Source organism: Vespula pensylvanica, chromosome 1, assembly GCF_014466175.1.
Source record: "Vespula pensylvanica isolate Volc-1 chromosome 1, ASM1446617v1, whole genome shotgun sequence".
Lineage (NCBI taxonomy): Eukaryota > Metazoa > Arthropoda > Insecta > Hymenoptera > Vespidae > Vespula > Vespula pensylvanica.
This window is the reverse complement of record NC_057685.1, coordinates 412168-439784: the sequence shown is the minus strand read 5'-3', so window position 1 is coordinate 439784 and position 27617 is coordinate 412168. Positions and strand designations below refer to the sequence as shown.

Here is a 27617-nt window from a genome sequence, read left to right as displayed (position 1 = left end):
TTCTGCGCGACGAACAAAGAGTGCAAATTTTCTTGCGTCGAGTAAAATAGTTGCGCGGTGGTGGCTATCTAGGAAAAATCTTTTATACGCGTGTACGTGTGTGTATTCGAAATATTTGACGCGGTGCGTGCGCGCGTGTGTCTGTGTACTTTCGTGTTAATATACAGAGTGGCTCGGCAATCGTAGTACTATTGAGAAGGGGACGATTTCTCTTGAAAAAGTCATGGAACCCGTTCTCGGTTCTATCGCGAATGTTAATCCACCGTGTATGTATTATTATATCCATTATCGTTATCTATTTACACGTATACGGTAATTGGTTCACGTCGGCTCGACGTCTACAGTAAAAAGAAACTCCCCTCGGATACATTTATTTTTTCTTACTCTTCCTCCGAAACAAAATTGAGAAACATTTTGGACTTGCCCGATTTCTTTGCCTTTCATCCTTTTCGATTCTATTCGAAGATCATGATTTAATTAAAATAATACGAAGTGCGCTCTTAAACTTCTCCGAATTACAAAGCGATTTTCTCCTGTTCTCTCGCGAGAGAACGTACTTACTTACTTACTTTCTCGAACGCTTTTCTTCGGATTATCTCGCTTTCTCCCGTCAAAAGAAACGAAATATTCCGTTTGTTCTTTTTTCTCTCTTTTTCGTTCTCTCTCTCTCTCTCTCTCTCCCCTTTCTTTTTTTCTATTTTTTCTTTTTTTTTTGGCGTGCTCATTATTATTTTAATCAGGCATAATATTACCTTCGACACACTACGTTAAATACACTAGTGCTTTAATTAATTAAGGCGAGCAGCGTGGTCGGTTTTCCTTTCGTTTTACATCGATTTCCTTCTTTTATTATTTATAATTTGCGAATATCTTTTCCTGTTAAGCGATCGTTCTTTATTCAAAGCTTTCCTCCCATCCCCTTTTCCGACGTAATTTCGATCGTAATTTGGATTAATTTCGCGCGAATATCACTGTATGGAACAGGTTCTGCCGACTTCGGACGATCTCAAAATGATTCTCGATCCCGGTGTGTTGTTTTCGTTTCCAGCCGCGAGCGAGCACGTCTTCGTTCGCATGATCATCAGGTCCGTCCTTATGCTGGGCCGTCGCACGTTAGGCGCCACGACGCCGCAGGCGTCGCTTAACCGACGCTTTATGCTCAGAGTTGCCTTGTGTTTTGGCTGCGGACAAAAGTTTCTTACTTTCTAAAATGCTCGTATCCTTACGCTTACCCTTCTCGAGAAAAACATACTCGTTAACGCGAGTTAAACGTCGAATAAAAATGTACGTGAAATTGAACGAAGGTGGATATTGAAAGCAATCGATCGTACGGATCGTAAATAATACATTTCGAATTTTGTCAAAGCTCGGAATTAAAAATTAGTCGTTACCTGCGAGGGCGGTAGCATGGTAGGCGAGCCAAAAGTAAGAGGAACTTTTCTGTGATGATTCGGTGCCATTTCTAGAGGTAAGCCGGCTACGACGAAGAGCTGATAGAAAAGTTCGTCCACGTGGTAATTCCGTTTAGCGGAAACTTCGACGAAGACGCAACAGTCGTCCTGGCTGGCGCAATACTCCTCGGCTTCCTCGATCGTGACGCTTCTAAAACAGAAACGGCGCCAAGGATCGTTCATACTTCAGCCCGATACTTCCCGTACAGCCTTCGTACGTATCCAGTATCCACGTCATACTTTTTCTACACGGATAAAACGTACTTCGTATCCTTGTCGCATTTATTTCCAACAATGACCATGGGAACCTTCAGACTGTAATGACTCTTGCTTCTACTTTTGGTCGCTCCTTGGGCCGCGCTCATCTTCGTCTCGATGATCGCCTCTCGCAATCTGATCGCCTCCTCGAAAGACTCTCGGCAGTCCATACTAAATACCACCACGAACAAATCTCCTGCAAAGTCACCGAGATAAAAGTTCAACTTAGAGAGAATTATATCGGTCGGAATGCGCGTGTCCGTTCGCTTGCACGATACGCGAATCGAGATTTACTTCCTACTTTGTAAAAAACGTCGCAATAGGTCGAGGTCAAAAATATACAATAACAATAAACGGAAGAGCCGATCGATTATTTCTCGCTTTGGTGAACGCGAAAGGTCGTGTTCGCGACTTTTTTGTGCGCTTGAAATGTCAACCGTTGAAAGGTTCTACAGTTCGTGCTAGACAATATACCTGCTTATAGAACACGTAGATAGCTGTATCGTTGATGCGCGTTTGATGCAACTTTACGGTTTTAAAGAAAGACCTTTTAAAATTTCATCAAAATGCAAATCGGAATTTGTCAGGGATGTATTAAAAATGCTTTCGTTGATTATTAATATCCACCGAATCCATGCGTCGCTCGTTTTATCATCGCCCGATAAACTCGCTACGAATTTTTCGTCAGAAGCAAGGACGTGATCGGAAATTAGACGATTACAAAATTTTCGATCCTGATTGGAACGTTATTCGTCGAGTATAAGCCATCGTCGGAGCGATGAATTTTCAAAGCTCTTTTGAAGAATCACTTCCTCGAGAGAACGTGAGTTCGTACAAGTTCTTCGCAGGATCGAAGTATCGCGATTGGCCTGGTTTTTCCTTTCTTCGGCTGATTAATATTCAAATCCTTTCGATAGAAAGAAAGCCACGCTCCGGCGATATCCGAAAGAACTCAAAAGCGACGAAGGATTTTAAATCGTCCAAGAAAAAAAATTTCTAATCCACTAACGAAGGGGTTTTTCTTTTTTTCTGTTCGAATTAACATGTTACGTTTTGCAACTTTGGTAAGTTGCCTTACACATTGAGTACGCCGAGACTAACGATTAAAATTTGTTATGCAAATGTCTCTTGCCCGATGTTCTCTTATATAAACTGCAAAAGAAGTGTGATCGGTAGGAAGGATAAGCAACGTTTACAGGGCAACCGTTAACATTATCAACAACAGCAACGCCTCGTTCTTGGTCTTTACTGGTTTTGAGAGGAGCTCGAATTTACATAGATAGCACAGCCTGACTAATTATTCATCGTGCTCTTTCTACTTCGCTCTATCGCGATAAAAAAAAAAAAAAAAAAAAAGAAAAGAGAAAAGGAAAAGAAGAAAAATGTAAAAACTCGTCGATGAATAAATACTTACGCCGTTTTGAATATTTCACAAAGTCCTTTTAGAAAGTCTCGCGATCGTTTGGTCGAAGATACCCGATGTCGGTATTGCCAATGATGCCACCTCGATTAAAAATTACGCGGTACGTGGATTAGCGCGAAAAGTTTACGAGATTGATGGTCTTACTCGAATGTAAAGCTCGCACGAGAGTTTTCTATGGCGAACGAAGTTGACGTCGAACAGGTAACTTTGTGTTTAGAAACTGTTGCGTCCTACCAAAAGTGTAATTAACTCGAGCGAACTACTCGATGTATAAATCGAGGTCATAATAAAAAGTTCCACGTTGCAAGGATTTTTCCTTGGTTCTATCTTGGATCGAACCTTCGATCGAACGATCGAAAGACGAGAACGAATCAGCCGTTAGCGGGATTCGCGGAAATGATATAGTTGTTCCTTTTCAAGGGAGTCTCGCGATTAACTTCGTTAATCGTCGCTCGTTTCCATTCGAATCTATGTAAAACTCTCTTCCGCACTATTTTTTCTCGAGCACGGTAAAAGCACGAAATATTTTTAACCCCAGGAACTCCCTTTACGAGCTTTTACGTTGTTTCGAGCGCATAAAGGATTCAACAATGTAATTCAAAACGATATCGTAGCGCGTAGAAAGGTCTGGCTAAAATCAGCCGTTTCTACTGAACCAACGGGGCCAGAATATGATCGGAATATAGTCAGACCTTTGCTTCGACTATATCCAGTTCTCGTGGTTAGCACACACGTAAATCTCGCTCGGTTAACGAGTTTGCCTGGTGGAGGATACGATTATCATCAAAAATTTGCTACGAATGGCTCGGACGGCTAACATAAATTTACATTCGTTCGCATATCTTTGCAAAAGATCGAAACGCTTTCGAATTTCGTGCAACTATGGCGACTGCACGACCTGACGAACATCGAAAAGATTTAGTCTTTAGTCGAAGACGTCCTTCTTCTTGCCTTTTAACCTAATAAATCCCGTCGCGGTCTCGTTTCCGTCTCTCTCTTTTCTCTCCTGGCCGCTACTCGCTTCGTTTTTTTCGCCGCCTCGAACTTCCGTCCCTCGGTTACAGCGTCGCCCCTGGAACGTTTTATTTCTGAGAAAGCTCGCTACCTAGTCTCCTGTTTGCTTTTCCAGCTCCTCTCCTTCATTGTCTCGAACGATGATGTATCCGTCGGGTATTATATCGCGAAGCACGCTTTCTGATTCGAAAAAGGAATTCCCTTCTCTCGCATAGTCTCCATTGTCTTTGAATTGGGGTCACCGTTCCAGCGTTTGCGTGCAAACGCATTCCGTGCCCCGGACACATCTGACGGCTGTCGCCCATAGGTATTTATATACGTATACGTATGTATATTCCTTGTATACCCGAGAAAAAGCATCGCGAGTTTACCTTCGTACGATTGAGTTTCTTCGTAGTCCGAGAACACCGGCAAGTTCGTGCCGTCGTTCTTCGAGCTTTTCGACGACATCTCGCGCGTTTCTCAGGATTTATGCTCGCGTAATCGTATATCGCATAAATGCGCTATATTTTTATTCACGGAACGAATACGGACTTGTTAGTTATACATTCGTTGTATACGTATACACCTAGGTACTTATTTACGGTAGTCCGCGTTTCAGTATTTGGCCCCAACTCGTTTTATGAAATGTCGTTCGCGCTTTCGTAAAGCTCACCCTCCGACTTTTACGATCGTCAAGTTTCACAGTCGAATCGTTTTTCAAACATAACCACAGCTACGAGTCGCTTTCCGTATTATCGTGTTTCGGGGTATCGGCAGTACTCTCGCGGAATATCGATGCTCGTTTCTAACGCGTAAGACCAGTTCCTTTGGGCGAGTGTTTCAATGAATAACGAATAACTTTAACGAGAAAACCTTTGTAAAGAAAGAAAAACTTAGGAAAAATATAGAAAAGAAAAAAGGAACGAGGGAAAAAGGAAAAAGGAAACATCGAAAACGGAATACGTCGAGAACAAGATCGATCTCGACGCAAGCCCCGACGTACCTATTCGTTTCGGCTTTCTCGTTAGGATCGAGCGTGAGCGACCTCGACCTCGCGCAAGCCGATTAATTTCAGGAAAGGAAAAAATGCGAGTCGGTCGGTTGGGAACGATATGAAATCCGCGTAGCGAAAGGTTCGAAAGGGGTCGAGAGGGACCGACGTTTTCCTTGACTTCTAGGTCGGTCACGCATGCAAATTTGATAATTCATCGGAGTGACATGTGGAATATCACGTGGTCGTCATGTCAGGTCTACCATACACGTGATCGTCCCTGCTTCACCTATCATTTATCACTGCTCAAGCCGGAATGATCAATACGCGTGCACGCGGTTGTGCACTCGGCCTTACATGTTGCGACCACGCGGACCCAGCATGATACGATGCGATCTTACGATTCGAGAGAGCGAAAGAAGAAAGCGAAAGGGAGTGAAACGAACGAACGGACTAATCGTAATCGCATTTTATCTAAGGGCAGAGTAAAATGCATTTTTTAACCGAGCAATCCTTCCGATCGCATCTCGATTTTACGACGATCTTCCGTAATACATCCAAATGTAACGTTCCAAACATGAAACATTTATTTTATTCCCGAATAATTTCCCAGAAATTTGATATTACGAGAGTTCACTGCTCGAAGCGTATCACCGACTGTTTATAAATTATAATCATACATTTTATATCGAATTATGTATCCCATGCGGTAAACGTATTATTGTTACTCACGCGCGTTTGGCGGACTCATTGCTTTCCGTTTCCATGCACCCAAAATATCGTTACACATTTACAATATTCTAAACAAAACGTTCTGACGTTCGTACGGGATATATCGTTGCTAAAAACAGAGTGCAAAGGTAGGACAATCGATTTGTCGAACGAGTGCCGTGGTATCGAAAAGAGAGGGAGGGATGGGCGGAGGGAGGGGGAGGGGGGGGGAGAGAGCGCGTCGATTTTACATAAATATTGGTTTTTTCTATGTTGTTTGCTCCGTTCGAGCAAATATCTTTGCTAGACCGATAAGTGGTAAGATGAACGATTTGAAATACGGAAAGGAAGTTGGGTCTTTACGTGGTATTCTTAAGGATCTATCGTAGATAAAAATAGGGGATGTTGAGGAGATGAAGAAGGAGGTAGGAAAGCGGATAACGCCACTTTTCTCTCGGCGCTTATACTCGGCCCTGTCCGTTCGTCCATTTCAGTTTAGTGGCAGCATCTTTTCAAGGATCTTCGACGTTTCGAGAGAGCGAAACCTTCTTCTTCTTCTTCTTCTTCTTCTTATTCTTTTCATGCCGATGCGTGAATCCTTTATCGAGTTTCATTCATTTTTCCGATAGACTCGAAGGATTCTTGAGATCCGGATTCAGCGGGCGCGCGCACACAATCGCATACGAGATACGAAGAACATTGGCCATACCTTAACCGCCAATCGCCGCGTTGCTCAGTTCGGATCTCATATCCGACACGGACTACGGGGAAACATTCGAATAACGGCGTCGTTCATGGAAATGTTTTGTAGAATTTTCCTAGATATTTCGAGAATCGACGTACACGCGACGATATTGCGACTGCACGGCTCCGCCATAAAATCTAGGACGCCTGAATACGCTCTGGAACTTCTCCTACCGTCTTTGCGTTTGAATAAAAGCTCGCGTTTCGTGCACGCGCAAATAGACGTCACAAGCGAATATACGAACGATCTCGAGTCTTCGCTTCTTTTTGATCTAATTTTCTAATTCGAAAAATGCATTTGTGTTTTCTCTATAAGTCGATATAATAATTCTATAATTCCAAGTCCCATATCCATCGAGATTACGTCGAAGCATGCCACGAAATACATTTGTGCTTTCCGTTCGACGAAGCGCTGGGTATTATCTATATATGCTTCCTGCTAGATTCTACTTAGATACATATGTACGTACATATGTACATATCGACAACGTAATATTAATGTACATCGTAACACAGTTTAAACGAGTAAGCTTACAAGCTAATAAGTTGGATCGTATACGATACGTAGCTTCGCGTAACAAGTTCGCTCGGCAAGATATGCGACGAGCCGCGAATGTAAAACGTCGACGAAACGAAGAATGGAACTGGAATTAATTGCCAGTTAACGCTTCCTTGGAATTTGTATTTAGTTTTTAATCGCCCGCGAGCGATGCGTCGAAAAAGCATTTTTTAATGGGGATTTGTAAGGGAAAAAAAAAAAAAAAAAAAAACAAGAAAAGAAGTTTAACGAAAAAGGAATCGATCGGTTTTTTCGTTTATCCAAAGATGGCCGTATATAAAATGTAAAACGTTCTAGATATAGCCAAGCGATGGCTTGTCATCCCTGTTTTTATCGGTAATCTCGACTAATCCTGCTATGAAAATTTGAATGTCTCTCCTTGGAAACGGTGTTCCCACGGATCATTGAGATAACGTCGGAAAGTCGAGCCAGCTATTGTTTCGAGGTAATACGCCACTGAATTTCGCTGTACGAAATTCCCGTTACGTTCGAGCTGCAAGCGAAAGTCGGTGGGAGGGTCGTTTCGTAAGTGGAGAACAAAAGGTGATGCTTTATCGTCGCTTTTCGTCCTGCGACTGGGACTTACCGGTTAGGAAGGATAATCGTCGCATGGCAGGAAAGGGATGGTTTCCGCTGGTGTCCAAGAGATCAAGCTGATGCACCTCGCCCCTGATTCTATAAAGCTTCCTGTGGAAATCCTCGATCGTAGGGGTGTAACTCTCTTCGAACTTGTTGGATAAAAATCTAAAACGGAATATTCCAAAAATTTCAGATCATTCGATCGATATGCATTAATAAAACCGTCCGATGTGCGCAACGTACATTATCCTACATCAATCTTCATCTCTCACTCGTTTGTCAAAAACAATAGACTCGCGTTTCCATTTTCCACGATTGAAACCGTGTTCCTCTCGATCACGATTCTCACCGAAACGAGTCGCGTAATTACCCTGAAATTAGGGAAATTCACAGAGGCTCGACTGGGTCGCGGTTTGTCAATTTGACGTAACGAATAGTCGCAAAGGCGGAAATGAACAGCCTTGCCAAATACGAAATTGGCTAAGCTCGCTTCGACTATTTCAAACAACTTTTTATCCTATCGCTTATACGCATATGCGTTTATTATCGCGATCTGTTCGTTTCGATCTATTTACCCGACGAAATATATGAAACTTATCTCGTTGTAATGGTCAAATGTATTTATCACTTTCTATTTCTCTGCTCCGTTTGTCGATAAGACACGTTTATATCGGCGGCTTTTGACAGCGATAATAACGACGGACGCGATTTGTATGCGCGGAACGTATGAATCGGTGGCTGTGTTAACGCGATAATACAGCAATAAGGAAAATGCGACACAATGCATAGCGGAATATAATTTGCATCGATAAATGCGATGGATTAATGGAATAATATCGTTCTCACGTTATTAGTACTCGCTGAATGCTTTACGCGTTTCATTTCAATAACCGATCGCGAAGAATCGGATGCTACGCGTATGGAAGCGAAGAGAGATTTGTTTGAAAAGGATATTCCGAAGGAGGAACGAACGAAACATTTCGTACGTACTCGATCACTCTTACTCGTTTCGTCAATTTTTGATACGTCGGATAAAATCGCGCGTCGATGTTTACTCGTATCCGAGAATCGAGAATGAAGAGCAAATTAAATAGCCCTCGTAGCGTCGACGCACGTATCTACCGAACGGAACTCTAAGGGCAGATTCAAACTTCTCCATCCAACTAGGCGATCTTAGAAAGTTCAGTAAAAGTCGTTAGATCGCGTCGCTCGTGTCTCTCGTTACCTTCCTAGCGAGCGACGAGAACATAATGCTTTAATTACGCTCGTTGCAAAGCCCAAGGGCTTTTTTTATTTTCTCTTTCTTTCATTCGCTACCGCAAACAACGGTCGAAGATGTAATTCCCTTCGAGTGTAATGAGCTTTTTTTTTTTTTAACGTGTAAGCGAAAACGCTCGGAACTTAATCCGGTCCGTATAATTTCGAACAAGGGCGTTGCCGTTGTAGGCTTTGATCGTAAGATAAACGTAACTGGATGAAAAGCAAAAATTCTTCCAAGGGATAGAATTACCGTGCTACAATGGCGGTCTTGCCGACCCTGGCGCTACCGAGCATGACGAGGCGATAGCAATTGCGTGGCGGTGGTTTGCAGGCATCCTCCTGCGAGGACGTCGAGGCAGGGCTAGGGCTAACGGTGATGGGAAGGATGCCATCTTCGGCACCGGAGGGCCCCTCCAATTCGGGGCCCGCTTGTGCGCCTCGTCGACCACGATTGATCTTATGCTCGGTCTCGTCGATCGTATTTCCGCTTCTGCACACCCTCTCCACGCAGCAAAGAAGTCGGCGGCACGCCTCCAGCTGCAAAGAACACGAAATAAGGGGGCAAATCCTTTACCTTGAAATTCTTTCGCTCTCGAAGCTCGAGAGTCACGATTCGAAATATTTCCATGTAGAAGTGAATCTCGCTTTGAAATATTTCAGGTATGGCCAGAGAGAGAGAGAGAGAGAGAGAGAGAGAGAGAGAGAGAGAGAGAGAGAGAGAGAGGGAGAGGGAATCTTCTTCCGTGATAAGCGAATTGAGAGAATTGAAGGAGCATCCTCTTTCGAGGGAATCTAAGCGTCTTAACGCACCACGGAATATGCTAACCAACGAGAGAAGGTCGGCCCTTCTATGAAGAAGGAATCGTTTCGATTGCTCTTTTCATTTTGTAGAACGCCTCGCTCTAATAATTTCACGATTGAATCGCTAAATTATTTTTAATTACCCGCCGAAGGATTTCGGTCGCGACGGTATTTCTAGAATTTAATATCGCAAGTTGCGTTCTCTCTCTCTCTCTCTCTCTCTCTCTCTCGCAGCATGCTTGCCCTCTCTATTTTCTTCTTGCTCGCTGTTTTTTTGTTCTCTCTTTTTATTCCACTCGAAAAAAGCAGGAGCGTTTAAATTTTACCGCTTACATCTTTTCTTTTTTTATGAAGAAGCGCGATGAAAGCTAATAGATTATAGCTCTTGTAAAATCGCGAGATCGTTCGCGTTTATGTGCGAGAAATGCGGCAAGAAACGTAACGTTTGACGCACGTCCCGTGGATACGAAATTATTAGAATGTCGGTAAAACAGAAGAGAACCGTTATTGTTCCGTAATAACACTTTAACGCGCTCGATTACGGGCGTGGTTCGCGTTAATTAACAATTTCACCGAGACGAGCAAAACCATCTGTGATGTTCCGTCGAGAGCTTCGTTATCCCGTTCAACGTGCGTTGCGCTCCAACGGATTAGTAGATGCCTCTGGCCATTCACGATAATCAAGTTACGATATTGTGATTTTAAGGAACAGCCAAGACTTTGACGTAAGGTTAACTTTAACGCATAATTAACAACGGAACAGACGGTAGAAAGCTTTCTCGAATAGAACCCAAGAAGTAAAATGATAATACGATTTTAATGAAACGAAGAAGCGACATCGAGAGATATTATCGATTGTTAAAAGGGGACGGTAGGCTGTGACACGTTCGTTGAAAGGCTGTTACTGAATTCGAGGATGCGAAGTTGTCGCTTCTGGACGAGTCCTAGACATTCGCCAAAGATAGATCGCGGGTAGTCCATTTTAGAACGAGAAATTCACAGATGCGACCTACTCCCTATAAACCGAGAAATAATGGAATGCATTAAAGCTTCTCCAACGGTCTGTATTTCATTCTGAGTTTCTAACAGCGACGCGAACGATATGTTGCGACAATTGCGATCGCTACGATCGCGTCGTTCCTTTAGCTATTGGTTTTCAAAACTCTCGGAGTCTCTCTGTTCGCTCCTACTCGCGTATCACGTTACGACGAAAGAGCATGTGTAATAATAGCGCCTGTTACAATTATAATCCCGATGGTTCGTTTGGCGAGAGCCTCGCTTCTTGCCTATTGTACGACAGTTCTCTGAACTATCGATCGTCTTCCTCTATTTCTTTTTCCTCTTCTTCGATAAAGCTACATCGGAACTCTCTTGTATTCCACTCTCGAGGAACACGTTCCTCACAGAACGTCCGTATAAAACGCATTCATCTTCTACCTTATTTGTGCGAGTCAAGTGACAGTCCGTTTTTACGAATATAAAGAAGGAAAATAAAGTTTCTATTATTTCTTTATCTCTTCTCACTTATTCTTTTTCTTTCTAATTAAGACAAACTCATCTTCGGACGGTATTCGTTCTCTCTCTCTCTCTCTCTCTCTCTCTCTCTCTCTCTCTCTCTCTCTCTCTCTCTCTCTCTCCCGAATAAATATTTATAAGACAATTATTTTATAAGGCGAGAACCGGACAAAAGTGATTTATTATGTTTGAGAACTGTTGTATAATCTTTATCTTACGGATGAAAGAGTTATTTCTCTTCCTCCCTTTTCTCCTCTTCAGGCGGTTATCGTCCATCGTACTTTTTATTAGTAATAAAAAAGTGTTACTGTTAAATGGCACCATGTTTTGCCCCGAACATATCCGACCGGAATACCCCAGTGTTATATTTGCCACTCGCCAAAGTACGAGGGATGCCTCGGTATAAATATTTAACGATTGAACAACGTCCGTGTCTATCGCATAAAATCCGTACTCGTTCCCCTTTTAACGATGTCAAATGCTTAAAAGAATCTCATATTTATTGGTAATAATGTGCGTGAAATAAATTGGGTTGCGGTTATTGCATTATCGAAATAATCCAAGTTCTCGTGGAATCAACGAGGCGCGTCCAATTCGAAAAACGTACGAGGTTATAAAAAGTAAAACGCGTAACGCGGAGACCTACGAGAGGACAATCAGAAGGGCCTTTCGCGTAAGCGACGAGGCAAAGTTTCATCGTTTATGAAGGATTTAACGATGCTCGAGTCGACTCGATTCTCGGCTATAAATTAATTTGATAAAGCGAGAAAAGGTATCGTTTCGCGTGTTATACGTATACACCTACCGAAATACGTATGTCTGTACGCACGTAGCTGGTAGATATTCGATGAAACGTACGCGTTGCTCTCGCGTGGAACGCGCTAATTAAGAACTTTGTTGTAGAAGGAAAATTGCTGCGTTTCGTACGTACGTAGGTAGGTAGCTAGGTAGGTAGGTAGGTAGGTTGGTATCTCGCGCCATAGAAAGATCGCTTTGTAGTTGGCCGCTAATTATGGTATAGCTACGCCCCGGTCAGAATTATATCCTCTGGAAAGCTCTTGAAAAATATCGCCGAGAGTATTCAAGACAGAAGGATACTCCTGGTTTCTAAGATTACCTCGTTCCGTTGCCATTAGCGCAATTTCCTTCGTGAAAATAATTGTATTATTCAGCGTGGAGAATAAGCGAAGGATACTGGCCATCACGAAAGACAAAATTTAAGTTAAGACGAGATCGTTCGATCATATTTCTTCTCTTTTCTCTATCCCTTTTCTATATTCTTAACCACCTTCATCTCGTTCAACACGCTCGAATTAATCTTTCGCGTTTCGTTCGATCGAGACTTTCAGCATCTCGATGAGATGTAAAGCTGGGATTGAATTCCTTTTGTTCGTGGGCATTATCGTTCGGCTCGAGATTATTTAAAATGCCATTGTACTTCTTCGTTTACCTCCGTGTTAAGAGGCAGCGGCTATTTAAGCGCAGACTGAAATGGTTTTGACCGAATCTGAAAAGGAGATCGATTTTTGGGGATTCTTTTTATCTTTTAGGGTATCTATCGAAACAAAGATACATCTCTCTCTCTCTCTCTCTCTCTCTCTCTCTCTCTCTCTCTCTCTCTGTATTTTTCGTTTCGCAAAGATATTTTGGAAAGGTGAAATATGCAAAATCTCCATTTTGTTCGGTTTCAATCGCAGTGAAAAAAATATTGACGTTTAAACGAATCAAATCTATCGCGGGAAACAAAAAAGACAACAAATTAAAAAAGATCGGGTCGAATAGTCTCGATCACTTTTGTTGGGCATCGTATCGAGAGTGCCAATCGTTACCTTCCATTTCATCTCGGTAAACGAAGCGTGGAATCGCAAAGAGAGATTCTTTCGACCCTTACGATTCCGAGAGAGGAAAACGTTCGTTCCATCATGCTTGGATTCGAAAAGAAAGGGAATAGAAAGAAAACGAAAGAAAGGCCAAAGAGTTAGTTCGTCGACGTCTTGAAAGCAGACGGAAAGAGTATAAGTCGAGAGCATGCGTTTGCTTAAACACGGTAAACGTCCGTACAAAAGTCTTCCTAAACAAATTTAATCTCGTCTTCTTGCGAGCCTCGGGACTGTTACGGCCTCCTTTTAGCCGTTTCATTCGCTGTGACATTTCATCCTCTTTTGTACTCGATTACCTTTCCTTTTATCTCTATGATTTAGATCCCAAACTACTCTTTCTCCTTCCTTTTTATCGTCGCTACTGATTCTCCTGAAACATCCGATCCTTTTAATGTCTCGGAACGTCTAATGAAACACGTTATTCAATTACTTCTCTCTCTTAAAGATCGCCAAGCTCTTTCGTACGAGAAACGATGTTTGAAACGAGATAGACAAAGTTCGAAAAAGTATCTCGTTGATCCAAAAAATGGGACATAAACGCCTCGGATGGGACTTAAACTTTGAAAATTTTCTCGTGCGAGACCTAATCGTGTGGGAGGAATGCTGCTCCTTTCGTTCGGAGAACGCTTCAGAAATTTGATATAAGAAAAAAGACGGCATTGACGCGAGTTCTCGGAAATAAGGTAGAAGTGAAAGAAGAAGAATTTTGTACGTTGTGTTTAGGTTGTCCTAGCGAGAGTTTTATTGAATTTTATTGTTCGCAGGCAGACGGTCCGTGTCGCTCGTCGTATAAGCCGACGAGAAGTTTCTGGTGACACTAGGTACGTTAAGGAAAGAAGAACGGAAGAAAGAGAGAACAATAGAATTTATCGTCCTTTTATATATATGTGTGTAAATGTATATATATATATAAAGAGAAAGAGAGAGAGAGAGAGAGAGAGAGAAAAGAAAGGAAATAAAATTTCTTGAGCAGGATAGGTGACTCTAAATGTAAAAACAAGATACAAAGAGAACTATCATCCATTATATTTGGATTTCGTGCCTATTTAAAAAACTCCACGTTATTTTCCCAAGGCCGTGCTACGTTCGGAGTCGGTTAAACGTGACTCAATTATGACTCGGCGCGTGTACTCATAAATTGAGTCGGTGATTAAATTTTGCCATCTCTTCTCCTTGCCGTACCTTTCCTAAATGAAAAGCAACACTATGTGCATCGAAAAACGTGTCGCCGACAGCTCGGAGTAATTAAAACGCATCGCTCGCGCGAAACCGCGACGAAACGTCGAATTTCCGCATTGCGAACGATTAATAATCGCATGCGGTACAATTCGAAGAAAGAATAACGAGCGCGCTCCGTGGAATAATAATTAGATATTAGAAAACGAAGTAAATAAAGCCAGATTATCGTTGCATCGTTTACTGTTCGCGATCGATCGTCTGTTACGAGATTGCAGATTCATTCGATTTTCACGGCTTTGCTCGGTAAGAGGACTTTTACGCGGAAAATTGAAAAACCGAAAAATTATCGAAGGAACGTTGTTCCTATATCGATGTTTCGATCGGCCGGGATTCAAACGAGCGTCCACGTTTGCTATTTCGCGCTATTCGAGATCGAATCAAGCCAGATTCGTGCCGTGCGCGGAAATTCTTCGCGAGCACGCGTAGCGTATCGCGCGTAGCAACGTCGTTAGGTGAGATTCGCGAACGATTGATCGGAAAATCGTCGACCCAGAAACGTGATCAGCTTGGAAAATTCCTTTCCTTTTGGAGATCATTTTTTTACATCTTTCCGTTCTCTCCCTAGAGTCATTTTGGAATGATCAACGCGGCCCAGAGCCACGGAAAAATGGCCTCGTAGTCTAGCACGAATTTATGGTACATAAAAACCAAGGAGAAAAATATTCTCTCTCTTGAATGGCGCCGATAAAGTGAACGTTTCCGTAACGTCGACTTACTTGTCTTGCGCATTTTTTTTTTTTTTTCTATGTGTGTGTGTACACGCACACGCGCGCGCACACACTTTTTATTTTTTGAGATATTAATGCATTCGTCGAATATTTCGTTATTAGTACATATCGCGTACATCAATTTGCACGCATGAAATTCTTAGGTACCGTCGGATAAAATATTATCATTCGACTATTCGAGGAACTTTGATCGATATTCCATGAGATTCTAGCACTGAATTAGCTCGAGCATAGTAGCCCTGGAGAATTAAATTTGTCGAACGAGACCTCGAACCTCCTCGTATTGATCGGTGACCATTTTGATCTGGAACATCGACTTTCCTGAAAGACCTCTCGAACTTGTAGAGCGCTGAACTGATTTAGTTTTTTCTTTTTAAGCTCAAGGACAATCTTGTCCATTCTATCGACATACACGAGTCTAGAAATTCTTTTAGTTACGAAATCCAGAATGTAATTCTCCGTCTTTGATATTTATAATTCCTCGTTATCGCGTGTCTTGCTACAGTTGGAAGGGGATTTAGTAGAGCTGTTTAAACGTTATCCTCGAGAACGATTAAATAGATCCGTTACGATTCCGAGAGTTTCTTCCTTCGAGCATAATAACTTTTCCCAGCGAAAAACATGTCCCTCGCTTACGAGCCACTTGTAATTTAATTCAAAGAACGAATAACGTTTGATAAAAATCCTAAAATTCGTGATCTCTGTGAGAAGGAAATTGATCGGTGAGGTCGAGGTCAGCGAATAGGCAGAAAAAGCAACTGGAAAAGTTAACACAGGACGTATGTGCAAAGAGGAGTAGATAGGTCGTCGTACACAGCCTCAGGAACGATATGCAAATTGTACTGGGAAACAGCAGCGAGTTAGCAACCGAGAAAGCCTCGTGCAAACTGCCGAGGAAGGCACGCTTATCTCTTATCTTTCCTTGTCCCTCTGGCGAACGAGCAACGAATGGTCTGCCGAAGAGCCAAAGAGGATTTGCATCCATGGTAGGCCGTTCGAACGGACGTTAACGAGCGTTCCGTGATTCCTTATTCGATTATAATGTACCGTGCGTTTCTTATTTAACCAGATCGAAAAAAGGTCTCCCCTTTTTCTCCTCTCTTTCTCCGTTATTTCATCCTCTTGATATGTGCATTTTTCGCCCATTGGAATAACGTCGAACTCGTTTAACTTTCCTAAATTTATCTCCTCTTCTCTTTTCGTCAAAACGAACTTCCATTCGATTCCTTACCTGTTGCTCTGATAAGCCACGGAAATTCCTTGGCACGTCCATTCGCGGTTATCGATCACCTTCGCGCCGCAGATGAATCTCGATGGTACGTTGCTGTTGTTGTGTTGCTGCTGCTGCTGCTGCTGCTGCTGCTACCGCTGCTATTGCTGGTGGCAACGATATCGATCGATTCGGTCTGTCTCGCGAACACGGATCGTGTAACGAGCGTATACATACTACATTTACGACTATCGTTGTAAAATCAACGATAGACAAAGGGATCGTAGAGTTGCTTAGTAGCTTCCTCCGAACGTAGCTCCTCCTTCTCTCCTTCTTCGTTGACATAGAATAACGTTGGTACATGCCCCTGACTACCCCGACCTGTACGCGGTACGTTTTAACGCGCTGTAAACAAATTGAAGATGTTGCGACTGTTCGTTAAACGTTATAATGACGTATAAAGAACAAAAAAGGACTAAAGAAGAAAAAGGTGAGCAGGGGGAGAGAGAGAGAGAGAGAGAGAGAGAGAGAGAGAAAATGAGAGAGGCAACTTTATTGATTTTACGATGAGCACGCTCGAAGAAAAAAGGCAGGTCGTCGACACGTGGACGCGTACCATAGTCGCGTTAAAATTAAGAGAAAACAAAGGGTGGCACGAGAAGCGGATTATTCGGCTTAAACAATTATTCGCTCGGTTGTACCGTTATACGTAATATATAGATATATACTGCTATACAATATATCATATACGTGTGTATGGTCGTGAATGGCACGATCATACGTAGAAATGACAGGGCTGGTCTTTCGTCGTTATATCACAGCTTGGCATACTCTCGATAATGTGAAGTTTAATCAAGCTAAGCGGATGTACCTGTCAATTCTTCCTAAATACGTGCATAACGATGGAACGACACAGCCTCTCCCTTTCCGTTATGCTGCGAAACATGCTTACGTAATTATCCCGTTACTTCAATAACCCACCTACAATATCTTTCTCTGTACGAATCGAATAATGCGAAGCAGGTGGAAGGTGAACCTTTTCCCTATCGAGCTGGAACTGACTGCTATCTCATCGGATTAGATCATCGAACGATGTCAATCTCAAAAAGACACGTGCCGCGTAAAACGTTCCGAAGGGAATATGAAATTTAATTATTTACGATCGTTCGTTCGCCACCGATTTCTGTGCCTGTTTTTCGGAATTTCTGTCGCTCGGAGTTTAATCGACAGGTACACGTACGCGTCAACAAGGCTAACGCGGCTCGTTTTTACCGTCGAAAAGCTTATCTGCGCTCTTAGGATACACGGGTTTGCATATCGCGTATCAATTTATATTTCGACGAACCGGTTTCAAGGATCCGCGTAGATCTGATAGTTCTTATCGACGGTAGATTGATAATTCTTATCGACGTCGACAGTTTCTTTTCTTTCTTTATTTTTTCTTTTTTTTTTCGTTCACTCGCTTCTCGATTTATTGTCGCGCTAGTTATAAAATCGAAAAGAACTCTGCCTGGAGGTACAGTGTTCGTGTTTATCCGTAGGTAGATGCGGTATGTCGTAGCAAGGAAAAAGCCGGCTCCAAGAGTGTATATAATTACGAGACACCTAGCGATCGTTCCGCCCTATTTAATCCTAGGCTGCTTCGACTCGTAACCCTTTTGCCGACGGCGATCCGCGCAGATATCGTCGGAGAGACGTAGTACGTGAAATAGACGTCGGTGTTCGGGAGCGAAGAAGAAATCCCTGCAGGCTGAATGCATCTCTTTTCTCTCTATCTCTCCCCTTCCCTTTATTTTTCCGTTTGTTTCGTTGGAAGAGACTCGATAAACTCAATGTTTCGAACGAGTTAAATTCCCGAGATTTTACATAGCACGCGTCGGCTACGATCCCGTCTGTATGTACGTACGTATACGTAGAAATACATACATATAAATACGTATGATGTAGGTACGCGAGGCCGATTAAGTTGGGCTTTCGATGTGGCCTTCGACGATCGATCGATCGGTGTGGATGTTGCCGTTTCTCGGGCCCCTTGAGTATCGCCATGAGTTGATCGTATATCTTCGACGTGCCTATGAACTACGTAGAGAAATTCATTGATATACTTATACCTACACACGTGTGTAGCACGTAAGAGATAAAGAAAACGAAATTGAAATTGCATCGGAAACTCTCCATCAACGTTTGTCACTTGAGATTAACTTTCATAAGCGACAGTATCGTGCGAGTTCTTACGGTACGATAATCTCGAAGCACCTTTGTCACTGAAATTCCGAGGATCCTATGAAAAAAGGCAAATCTGCCAAGATAGGGCTACTTTCTCTATACGGTAAAAAAGACGTTCCGTCGATATCCTTGTATTCTTCGATATAATCCTCGAGCCGAGTGGAGTTATGAAAACGTAAGAAATAATGATCGTTCTTGCCTGACAGCTTGATAGACGAGGAAGATGGATCGATTAGGCCTATTTTTCTTTCGCACGCGATACGAGTCTAAAAATTTACTTTATCTCGCCGGTTTACGATCGATCTTCGTAACTACACGATTAAATAGATACTTAACGCGTGAAAACAATTGCGATATCTGCATAAATATAACGTACTTATCTCTCTCATTGGATATTCACCGATCGCAGTAATTCTCGATGGCGAGACCAAGAACGTTGGTTGGAACGTGATTCGTTTTATGACGATTTAAGGAAGCAGGGAGTCACGCGTATGTTCGCGTTTAAAGACGGATTCTTCGAAGGATCGCAAAAGAGTAGTTTGTATCTCGACTTTCATACGTTCCGCGAACGCGCCCGATAGAGGAAGAGTTTTTATCTCGTCGTTAACGTAATTTCCTGTGTCAAAGGGAAAAGCTCGTATAGGTCGTGTTCAACGAAAGGCACGTTCGCATCGGAAAGTTACGTATTTATTTTGGCTCGGAGCACTTGGCAGCGTGCTTCCCCTGCTTTTTAACCGCTTCGGTAATTACTGGAACCGCGTAACGTGGCTCTGGTCGATGCTTTTACGTTGCTGAGTCAACTCTCTGAGACGCAGCCATCGCCGTTGCCGTAATAAGACACTGCGAATTTAACACATTTTCCGTATTCGTTAGCAGGTAAGGCTTAGTCGATTCTACTACACATCTCTTACCGACTTTACGCGGGATTAGCTAACTTTTGGCTAATCCTAACTATCTTCTCGATTTAAGATAACGGGACAAATAGGAAGGAACAAAAAATGTATCTTTTCTTCGAGATACCGGTTACAAACTACCGACTATTTTTCCTTAAATATCGAAAGAAACGAATCCTTCGAGAGGTCGTTAAATGGAACAAAAAAGTCCATTTTCGACTACCTAACTCCTTTAACGAGGAATTTGGCCCAAAAGTCCGCTCCATTTTGAAATTGGATCTACCTGTTATCAACATGGGGCGTAATGAGCTATTTTTCTCTCTCTCTCTCTCTCTCCTTCTCCCTCTCTTCCTCCCCCCCCTCTCTCTCTTGGCACAGTATCCGAGTGTTTAGCTTAGCAAGATGAAATGCTCGGTCGTATTCTCGAGCACGAGTGCTTTTGCTTGCTGGCGTCATAATCTGATTGTCCTCTGGCCGACGCTATTTCGCTTGGAAGTTAGCTCGGACTACCTTAGCGGGCGGTCGCCGCAGTTGGTGCTCATCGACGGTTTAATAAGCGTTCGATTTATGAATTTATTAGCTGAATGCAATTATTAAGGCGTACTGTAGACGCTCGATAATGTCATTGCGCGATGCAGTGACTAATTCGAACACGGACTTTTCTGAAGACACAAAGTGACATAAATTAAGGTACAAAGATGGGAAAACTTTATAGCCTTCAAAGTCCGACGAAGTGCATCGACTTTTCTACGCTCGCTAAAGACCAAACTCCATAAGATGGACATTAACCGATGTCCTCTAACCGTCACGTAAACTTCAACTAACAATGGCCGCGCGCGCGTAAACTTCAACAAACGCGCACACCCACACACACCCACAGCCACACACACCCACACCCACACACACACACACACACACACACCCGCTCGCACGCCTTTCCTTTAATCGGCTTAATACGTCGTCGACATTCGGCTTCCTTCTCGAGAAATATGTTATCGATTGAGAAACGATATTCGACGAATGGGTGGCTTTGCGCGATGCCGTAAATCATGTATTTAAACGTTGCATTATTCTCGTTCGATCGTTATTTCGGTTAATCAACTTGCAGCTACGGTGAATTCGCGCTCGGTTTCGAGCATAAACGTACGGTACGGTAACGGTAAACGTATACTAAACGTACAGCACATTTGGATTATTTGATGCTCGTAGGATCATTAAACGACAACGGCCGTGTCGCGTTGTAAAAATGAAATGGAAGAGAAGAAATAGCAAAAGTGTCTCTTCCTTCGAGAGCAAGAACATGAAAAGAATGCATTAGTTAATTTCCCAACAGCGAGAGCTTTCGAGAAAGATGTAGTCCTCCGAAAGAAAAGTCTTTCGAAAGAATATTCAATGGCGTATGTATATATGTATATGTATCTCGTTGAAAGACCGATGGAGAAATGCACGGCGTTATTCCGGTAGTAGCGAATTTACGAATGCGGAGAAATGCGGAGCGTTATACCTCGAGTATTCCACTACAATCCGAGGTATTCCAGGATTCTACAGATCGCAATGAGCAGACCTTTCGCAATCTTTATTTACTCATCTCGAGACTTGTGCTTCTCCGTATGTTCGATATCCATCCCTGTCTCGCATCGATGCTCGCTCCTACCAATAAAATAATCTATTTCTGCCTCCGTGCAGCAAACTAAATTGAACTCCCCGTGTTCTCGTATCTCTCGTGTCCGAAATTCGATGGAACAAATATTCTATACGCGCACTTTAAATCTTAATTAACACAACCGTCAATGTTTCCACAGTTTGAAATAAAGAAAGGTGCAAGTAGAGCCGAACGAGGACGGCCGGGTACTTATTGAATTCCTTGGCGAGGAAGAGAGAAACAGAGAGGCGAAGAAAGGTGCGTCTCGTTAATTAAGCGAATTGTTCGGTCTTCTTCGTTGATTGGAAATTGCGATAGAATGGGATCGGGCGCGGCGATGCGCGTTTTCCCAGATGCCGCGAAAGGGATCTTCTTCTCGGTCTCGCATGCGAAGGTAATAAGATCACGCTGGATCGGGAGAAAGAAAGAGAGTGAGAAATCTCTTTCAGCTTTGTCCTTGGCTTTCGAGTCTGATCACCGATCGAGCTAGAGAGACGGGCACGATTCCGATCTCGAAGATCTAAACAATTTCTCTAGGCGTGCTCGGATTACAAGGGCGTAATTCAACTCGAGGCGAACTTTGACGAGTTGATTCGAAGGGTTCGCGACGAGCGCGGAAATGTTATCTCGTAAATTCGAGTTCGTAGAGAGTCTCGGAGAAGATTTATCGCATAACTCTCGATCGAGAAGTCGTTTCTGGCTACCGAGAGGGGAAAGTCAGAGAGTTGAGTTTCGGATCGAACGTCGCACTATGCGACGAGTATTTAGCTGGGGAGAAAGATAGATGGATAGATGGATAAAGAGAAGGGAGAGACCGAAAGCGTTACACCCCATTAAATTATTGTCACTCCGACCGAAAACTCGTGCACTTCTCGTGCAGGACTACCGTCGAGAGACGATGCACAAAGCACGTTCTCACAGAGAAGGCTGTTCGATGTAGCGAAAGAAATTTGACGTCTATGGATTACCGATATGGAAATATGTCCTTCTTCAACGCGGACATAGCCCCTCTCTTACCGAAAAAATGTTCGATCGTTTCGCGAACGTCACGATCCTCTTTCTCGACGAAAAATCTTGGATCCTACATTGCGAGCACATCCCTCGAATAACTACGTCATGTAATTTAGGCTGGAGTCGTTTACCGAACTATCATTAACTTTTAACGCGATATCTTTGATCTCGATAGTCGCAAACTAGTTTGCAGTCACAAGGTACCTTGGAATCTTGCAGCGTTCGAAAATTTGCTCTTTCGAGAAGCGTAGCACGTTTCTGACGTTTTTTGACGTATTCACATACGAAACTTGACTCGTCTACATCGAGAACATGCTGGCAGCGACTCTTATCTCTCTCTCTGCTTGTTCTATACTATTCCACTTTTTCCCATGATACTTTAAGAATACTTTTAATACTTATAATCCGTCTAGATACTTTTCAGCGATTTTACAAATTCGTATCGTGTAAAAGATCGAATAAAAGACAGAGAGAGAGAGAGAGAGAGAGAAAGAGAGAGAGAGAGAGAGAGAGAGAGAGAGAGAGATTTCTCGCGTTAATGGGCGACGATATAATTCGATAGTCGTGTTCTTCGATAAAAAAGACTACTCTTAAAAGTTTCTACCGAGAAGAAGAAAAATAAGAATATAAAAAGCAGCGATAGACTGCTTCTAAGAGACAAAGAGAGGAGAAAGAATTTTCCAGAAAGACGGTTAACGAGATATCCTGTATATTCGCTCGTGGAATTTTCTCATATCACTGTTTGCAATGAGATAATCGATATCCCGTATATGTCAAAGAATTGACCACTCTACGATAGAGGAATGTATAGATCGATCCGGGTAAATAGTTGGAGTATATATAATTTCGAAGCACGACGTAGCGCGAATTTTATTTCGTTCGATTGCGAATGATTCGACGATAAAAGTTCTTTCGTTGTCGAGCGAAATATAGAAAATTATTCGTCGATCGATGTTCGCCGATATCTCCTGCGAACGCGCTAAGCTTCGAGTAATTAGGAGCGTTCGCGAAAATGAGAGAACGTACGTATACGTATATCGGATGTGTTCCGCCCTCCATACCGTCCGTGGTGAACGAGAGTCGATCTGCTTATATCGTTTACCGATATACATATAAGTAGATACATGGTTATGTATATGTGTGTATTGAATATGTATATATATATATATATGTATATATATATACTCGATGTATATACACGTAGATGATATAATGCACACACGGTCCGTGGTACGCGCGCATGCTCGCGTATCCTTGAAATCCACTAGCCAAGCCGGAAGGCACGCAAAGAATTTCCAGCCTAGCAGAGATCAAAGCACTTCGGTTATATGGGAATAGCTTGTATACCTTTTTAGACTACGCTCTATTATCCTATTATCACCTTTCAACGTTACCTCGCTATGCCGTTGTTCGCTATTTATAATGAATCGCAAAGTCGTGTTTCCAAGAAAGCCCCGACTCAAAGAAGGTTCCGTTTAAGCGTCCCTTTTCCTAGAATTTATCACTTAGTTTGGTTCGTAATAACTGAAAACCGAAAGTTCTGGGAAAGTTTACTGCGGTATAACGACCGAACCAAAATGATGAGTTCTCGCGTTCGCGACGTTTCAACGGGCGATTCGATATCGGTCGGTCGTCGTGTCCGCATATGGTGCCCTGCGAGTCTCTCTATTCGCACTTCCCTCCGAGATTTAAGATAACGTATGTACCTACATTGAAAGCGGTCCAAACTAAATTGGAGCTTTCGATTGTACCACTCTTGATACATGACTTTATAAAATGGATAGGTTGAATTCGTTGAGTCGTGAAAAATATCCCCTCGGGATTGTCGGACGTTTTACTTTCAATATTTACTGGAGAATAAACAGATTCGCAAAAAAAACTGCTTTGGTAAAAATTCGTTGCAGCTCACTCTATATATTCTTTCATCGATCGCGTGACTTCGACGAGCTTCTCCTTTCTTCGAGGGGTGATAAACACTTAACTGCATTCTAAATAGACACGGAAACTCGACGTGACTACGTTTGTTCGGCCGTGCAACAAGTCGGATTAACAGCTGTTCCGACGGAGCGCGCTGGCTTATAGGCAACGCGCTGATATGGCATTCCTATTTGGCACAAGTCCAACGCTCCTTTCCAAACTTCCTTTCTCTTTCCCTTGAACTTAATCGCTATATTTACGAATTATTCGACTATATCGTACGGGCTGGTGGTTAATCTCGCGTGAAAATGTACTCGCTTTTATCGATGGAAAGATACGAAAGGAGCGAAAGAGAGAGAGAGAGAGAGAGAGAGAGAGAGAGAGAGAGAGAGAGAGAGAGAGAGAGAGAGAGAGAGAGAGAGAGAGAGAAATTTCGTTGATTTTTATCTACGTACATACAAATTCAAATGATCTCGTTCCTGCGCGTCTCTTGCGGCGACAAAATCGGTAAAATAATAGGAAGGATAGATATAAAGCATCTCCGAACGGTATTACTCCTTCCTCGGGAGCGGCAATAACGCGATCAAGGGGTGACGAACGCGTTTTACTTAAGCATACGGACGGAGAAACTATCGGATTGCAAACTTATCGCTTCGGAGCGGAATATCCTACTGCTACTGCTGCTCCTGCTGCCGGTATTGCTGAGTAAGTAGAAGATCGAATTACAGGACGACGATCCCTCCCTGCAGGACATCCGTGAGGATACCGTCGAACGGATATTTCAAGTTCGATCGGATGTCTTGTCTCTAGTTGACTTTAAAGGAGGATTCATTTGCGCCCCGTCTCTCCTTTTACCTTCTTTTTTCCCCCTTTGTTGGAGATAAGACCAAAGAATTCCTATCTTCTATTATCCGGCAGGTACAAACACTCGATTCTTTTCAAACTCTCTTTTACTTTCGAACATCGACATAGTTTGTAATTTCCTCCGCTGCTCTTGTATCGAGCCGGAGCTTGTCCCGTTTCATTTCTTCTCCTCTTCTTTCGTCCTATGTCTTTGCCGTTGAGATGAAATTAATCGAGGATTGATAACATCGATCGGAATATCGAGATTACGTTAGATCCGAGAACATTGCAGTCGCAAGAATTATTCCGATTGATCGAACAAAGGTACGAACCAGCAAGGATTTTTTTTTTCCTTTCCTTTCCGCCAATATTGACCGTAAACCATATCTTCCTTTGAATCCGTAATAAAAGGCCACGATTCCTGTCATTTGTAAAAACGTTTATATTCGACTTGTTTGAAGGATCTTGTTTGAACTAACGAAATGCGCAAGATAAACTTGGAATTGTATTACGATAGGTCGGATAACGATGACGAGAAACGTGACTTTTCTAGGGGTAAATCGTTTTCTCGTAAATCGTGGGAGCGAGTCTATATCGAATCCGATCGAAGTCTTGGAGAAAGCAGCTCACGCTGGTAATAAAAGAGGATCCATCGAATTAGAGTTCTTAATAGTCGGATAGTTCGCTCGCTGCGAACGCTTTTCTCTCTTCTTTCGATATCGTTCTATCGACGGTATGTTAGCGGTGAAAAATATCGTTGCCGAATAACGAAATATATTTTTTGGCATTCTCTCTCTCTCTCTCTCTTTGCTTTTTTTAGTAGCTGCTTCGAAAGGAAGCACGTTTAGAAAAGTTCTATCGTGACCAAGTTTTGCTTCAAAAACTCGTTAACAACTGTAGACAGTAAGAGTTATCTCATGGCCGTTATAGAAGGAACGATCTTTCATCGTCTCACGACGATCGCGAAAAACCATTCCGCAGTTCGATAATTTTTCAACTTTGTTTCCTCGTTGACGTCGACGTAGGTTCTTTGCGAGAAAGAGTTTTCTCCCTTACCTGTATAAAATTCAAGCGATACGTACCACACACGCCACAGTAGAGAGTCGCCGAGAGAATTCGAGTACAAACGTGCGCGTAATAAATACGTCAACAAGTAGAGGAGCGAGTAGACGAGCGTATGGAGATCGGATCTATTTTATAAAATGATGTCACGAACGAAACGTTTCCACGGTATTTCGTCGAACGATCGTCGAGCAAAACAGAGTTTATCGTGTATTTATGTTACGTAAATGAACGCTATCGAGCGTGTTTTAAAGGATCCTGCTCTTTCGAGTGGTTTCCCGAGAATCTCGTGTATAAAATACATCAAGATAGTTACTCACCTCAGGAACGTTGTCAGAGCGTAGCAGGACGAAAAGCGTTTGAGCGCGACCCGAGACATGCACGCCTGACGTTCAAGGACCCGTGGAAGGTCCTCTCCGCCAGTGCTCTCTCGTTCTCTTTCTCTCTCTCTCTCTCTCTCTCTCTCTTTCTCTCTCTCTCACTCTCTCGTCCTTGTACGCACGCACACGCACACGCACACGCACGCACAGACGAAGTTGCGCGCACGCACGACCCAGACGCAACGCGCAGTAAAATGCGCTTTCCCTTCAAAAGAGCATCGACCACCGCTCGTCCTTTTCCCGGACTCGTCGACTTTCCTGTTGTACCGAACTCGTTTCCTTCATTAATCGAAAGTGTGCGAGGGCTGCGTAGATTGTAGCGACACGCGATTCACCGAGGACACGAGGTCTCTGGTAGTAATGGTAATGGTGGTAGTAGTAGTCGTAGTAGTGTAGTAGTCGTAGTAGTAGCAGCAGTAGTAGAGTAGTAGTAGTAGTAGTAGTAGTAGTAGTAGTAGCAGTGGTAGTAGCAATAGTACGTAAGAACGTGTAAACTATCGTCCAGCGGTCGCAAGAAACGACGAAGCGACGCCGGTGCGAAACGCTGACTGAACCACTGGCCAAGGAGAAGCGAACGCGAGGGGTGCTCCGAGCTCCCTCCTACCTTACCCTCTTCCTCTCATCCCTTCTTGCCCTCCCTCCAGCTTCGCGTACACACGCCACGCAAGGAGGCACCGGCAACGATCCTACGATCCTGCGCGCGGTCGACGAGCGACCGAGAGAGCACGGCTTAAGCCACCCTCGCTACCTCGTTACAGCCTCCCACCTATATCCTCGATTTGTCATAACTTTCCGATCATTTTTACTTCCCGTCTTTCTCATTTTAAATAAATGAAACAAAGGCACAAATCTCTTTATGAAGTTCGATCGAGAGCTTAACGGACGACAAACTTTTTACGTGCGTTCGTTATCCTCTCTTCGATCGTTCTGTGACGTTAATTGGGATGCGAGATAAAAGCTTTGAATCTTTCTGCACACGTACATCGCAAACACCCACGTATCTACGCCGAAATTCGCGAGTAACAACGAGATTGCTCGTTAACCGAAACTAGATATTCCTCCCACAATTACGGACTATTTTTTTCGTAATTAAACTTGTATTTATCTCCATTAAGGGTCCATCCGTTCGTTCCCGTAGAAAATTTACGAGCGACCTTGCTATGCGATACGAGTTATACAATATCGAAGTTAGGAAAGTATCGTCATTAGGCAGAGGTCCGACTCTGTACGTGGATAGAGCTCGAGCGAAGCTAACGACGATGTCACGTCCGTCTAATGTTACCAAAATGGATCTGGCC

The 27617-nt window shown here is 43.1% G+C and overlaps 2 protein-coding genes across 5 annotated transcripts in view; one reads left to right on the top strand and one right to left on the bottom strand.

The window, feature by feature from the left end:
* Positions 1-27617, top strand: part of LOC122628217 (myocardin-related transcription factor A) — a 184641-nt gene that overhangs the window by 1896 nt on the left and 155128 nt on the right. The window lies entirely within an intron of this gene.
* On the bottom strand, positions 665-26879 carry LOC122628376 (dexamethasone-induced Ras-related protein 1). The gene is made up of 7 exons (XM_043810627.1): positions 26260-26879; positions 16367-16750; positions 9223-9509; positions 7720-7877; positions 1716-1905; positions 1392-1602; positions 665-1181 (listed from the first exon to the last, which is right to left on the bottom strand). Exons 2-7 carry the CDS (start codon positions 16406-16408, stop codon positions 969-971), a joined length of 1101 nt encoding a protein of 366 aa, XP_043666562.1. The 5' UTR covers positions 16409-16750; positions 26260-26879; the 3' UTR covers positions 665-968.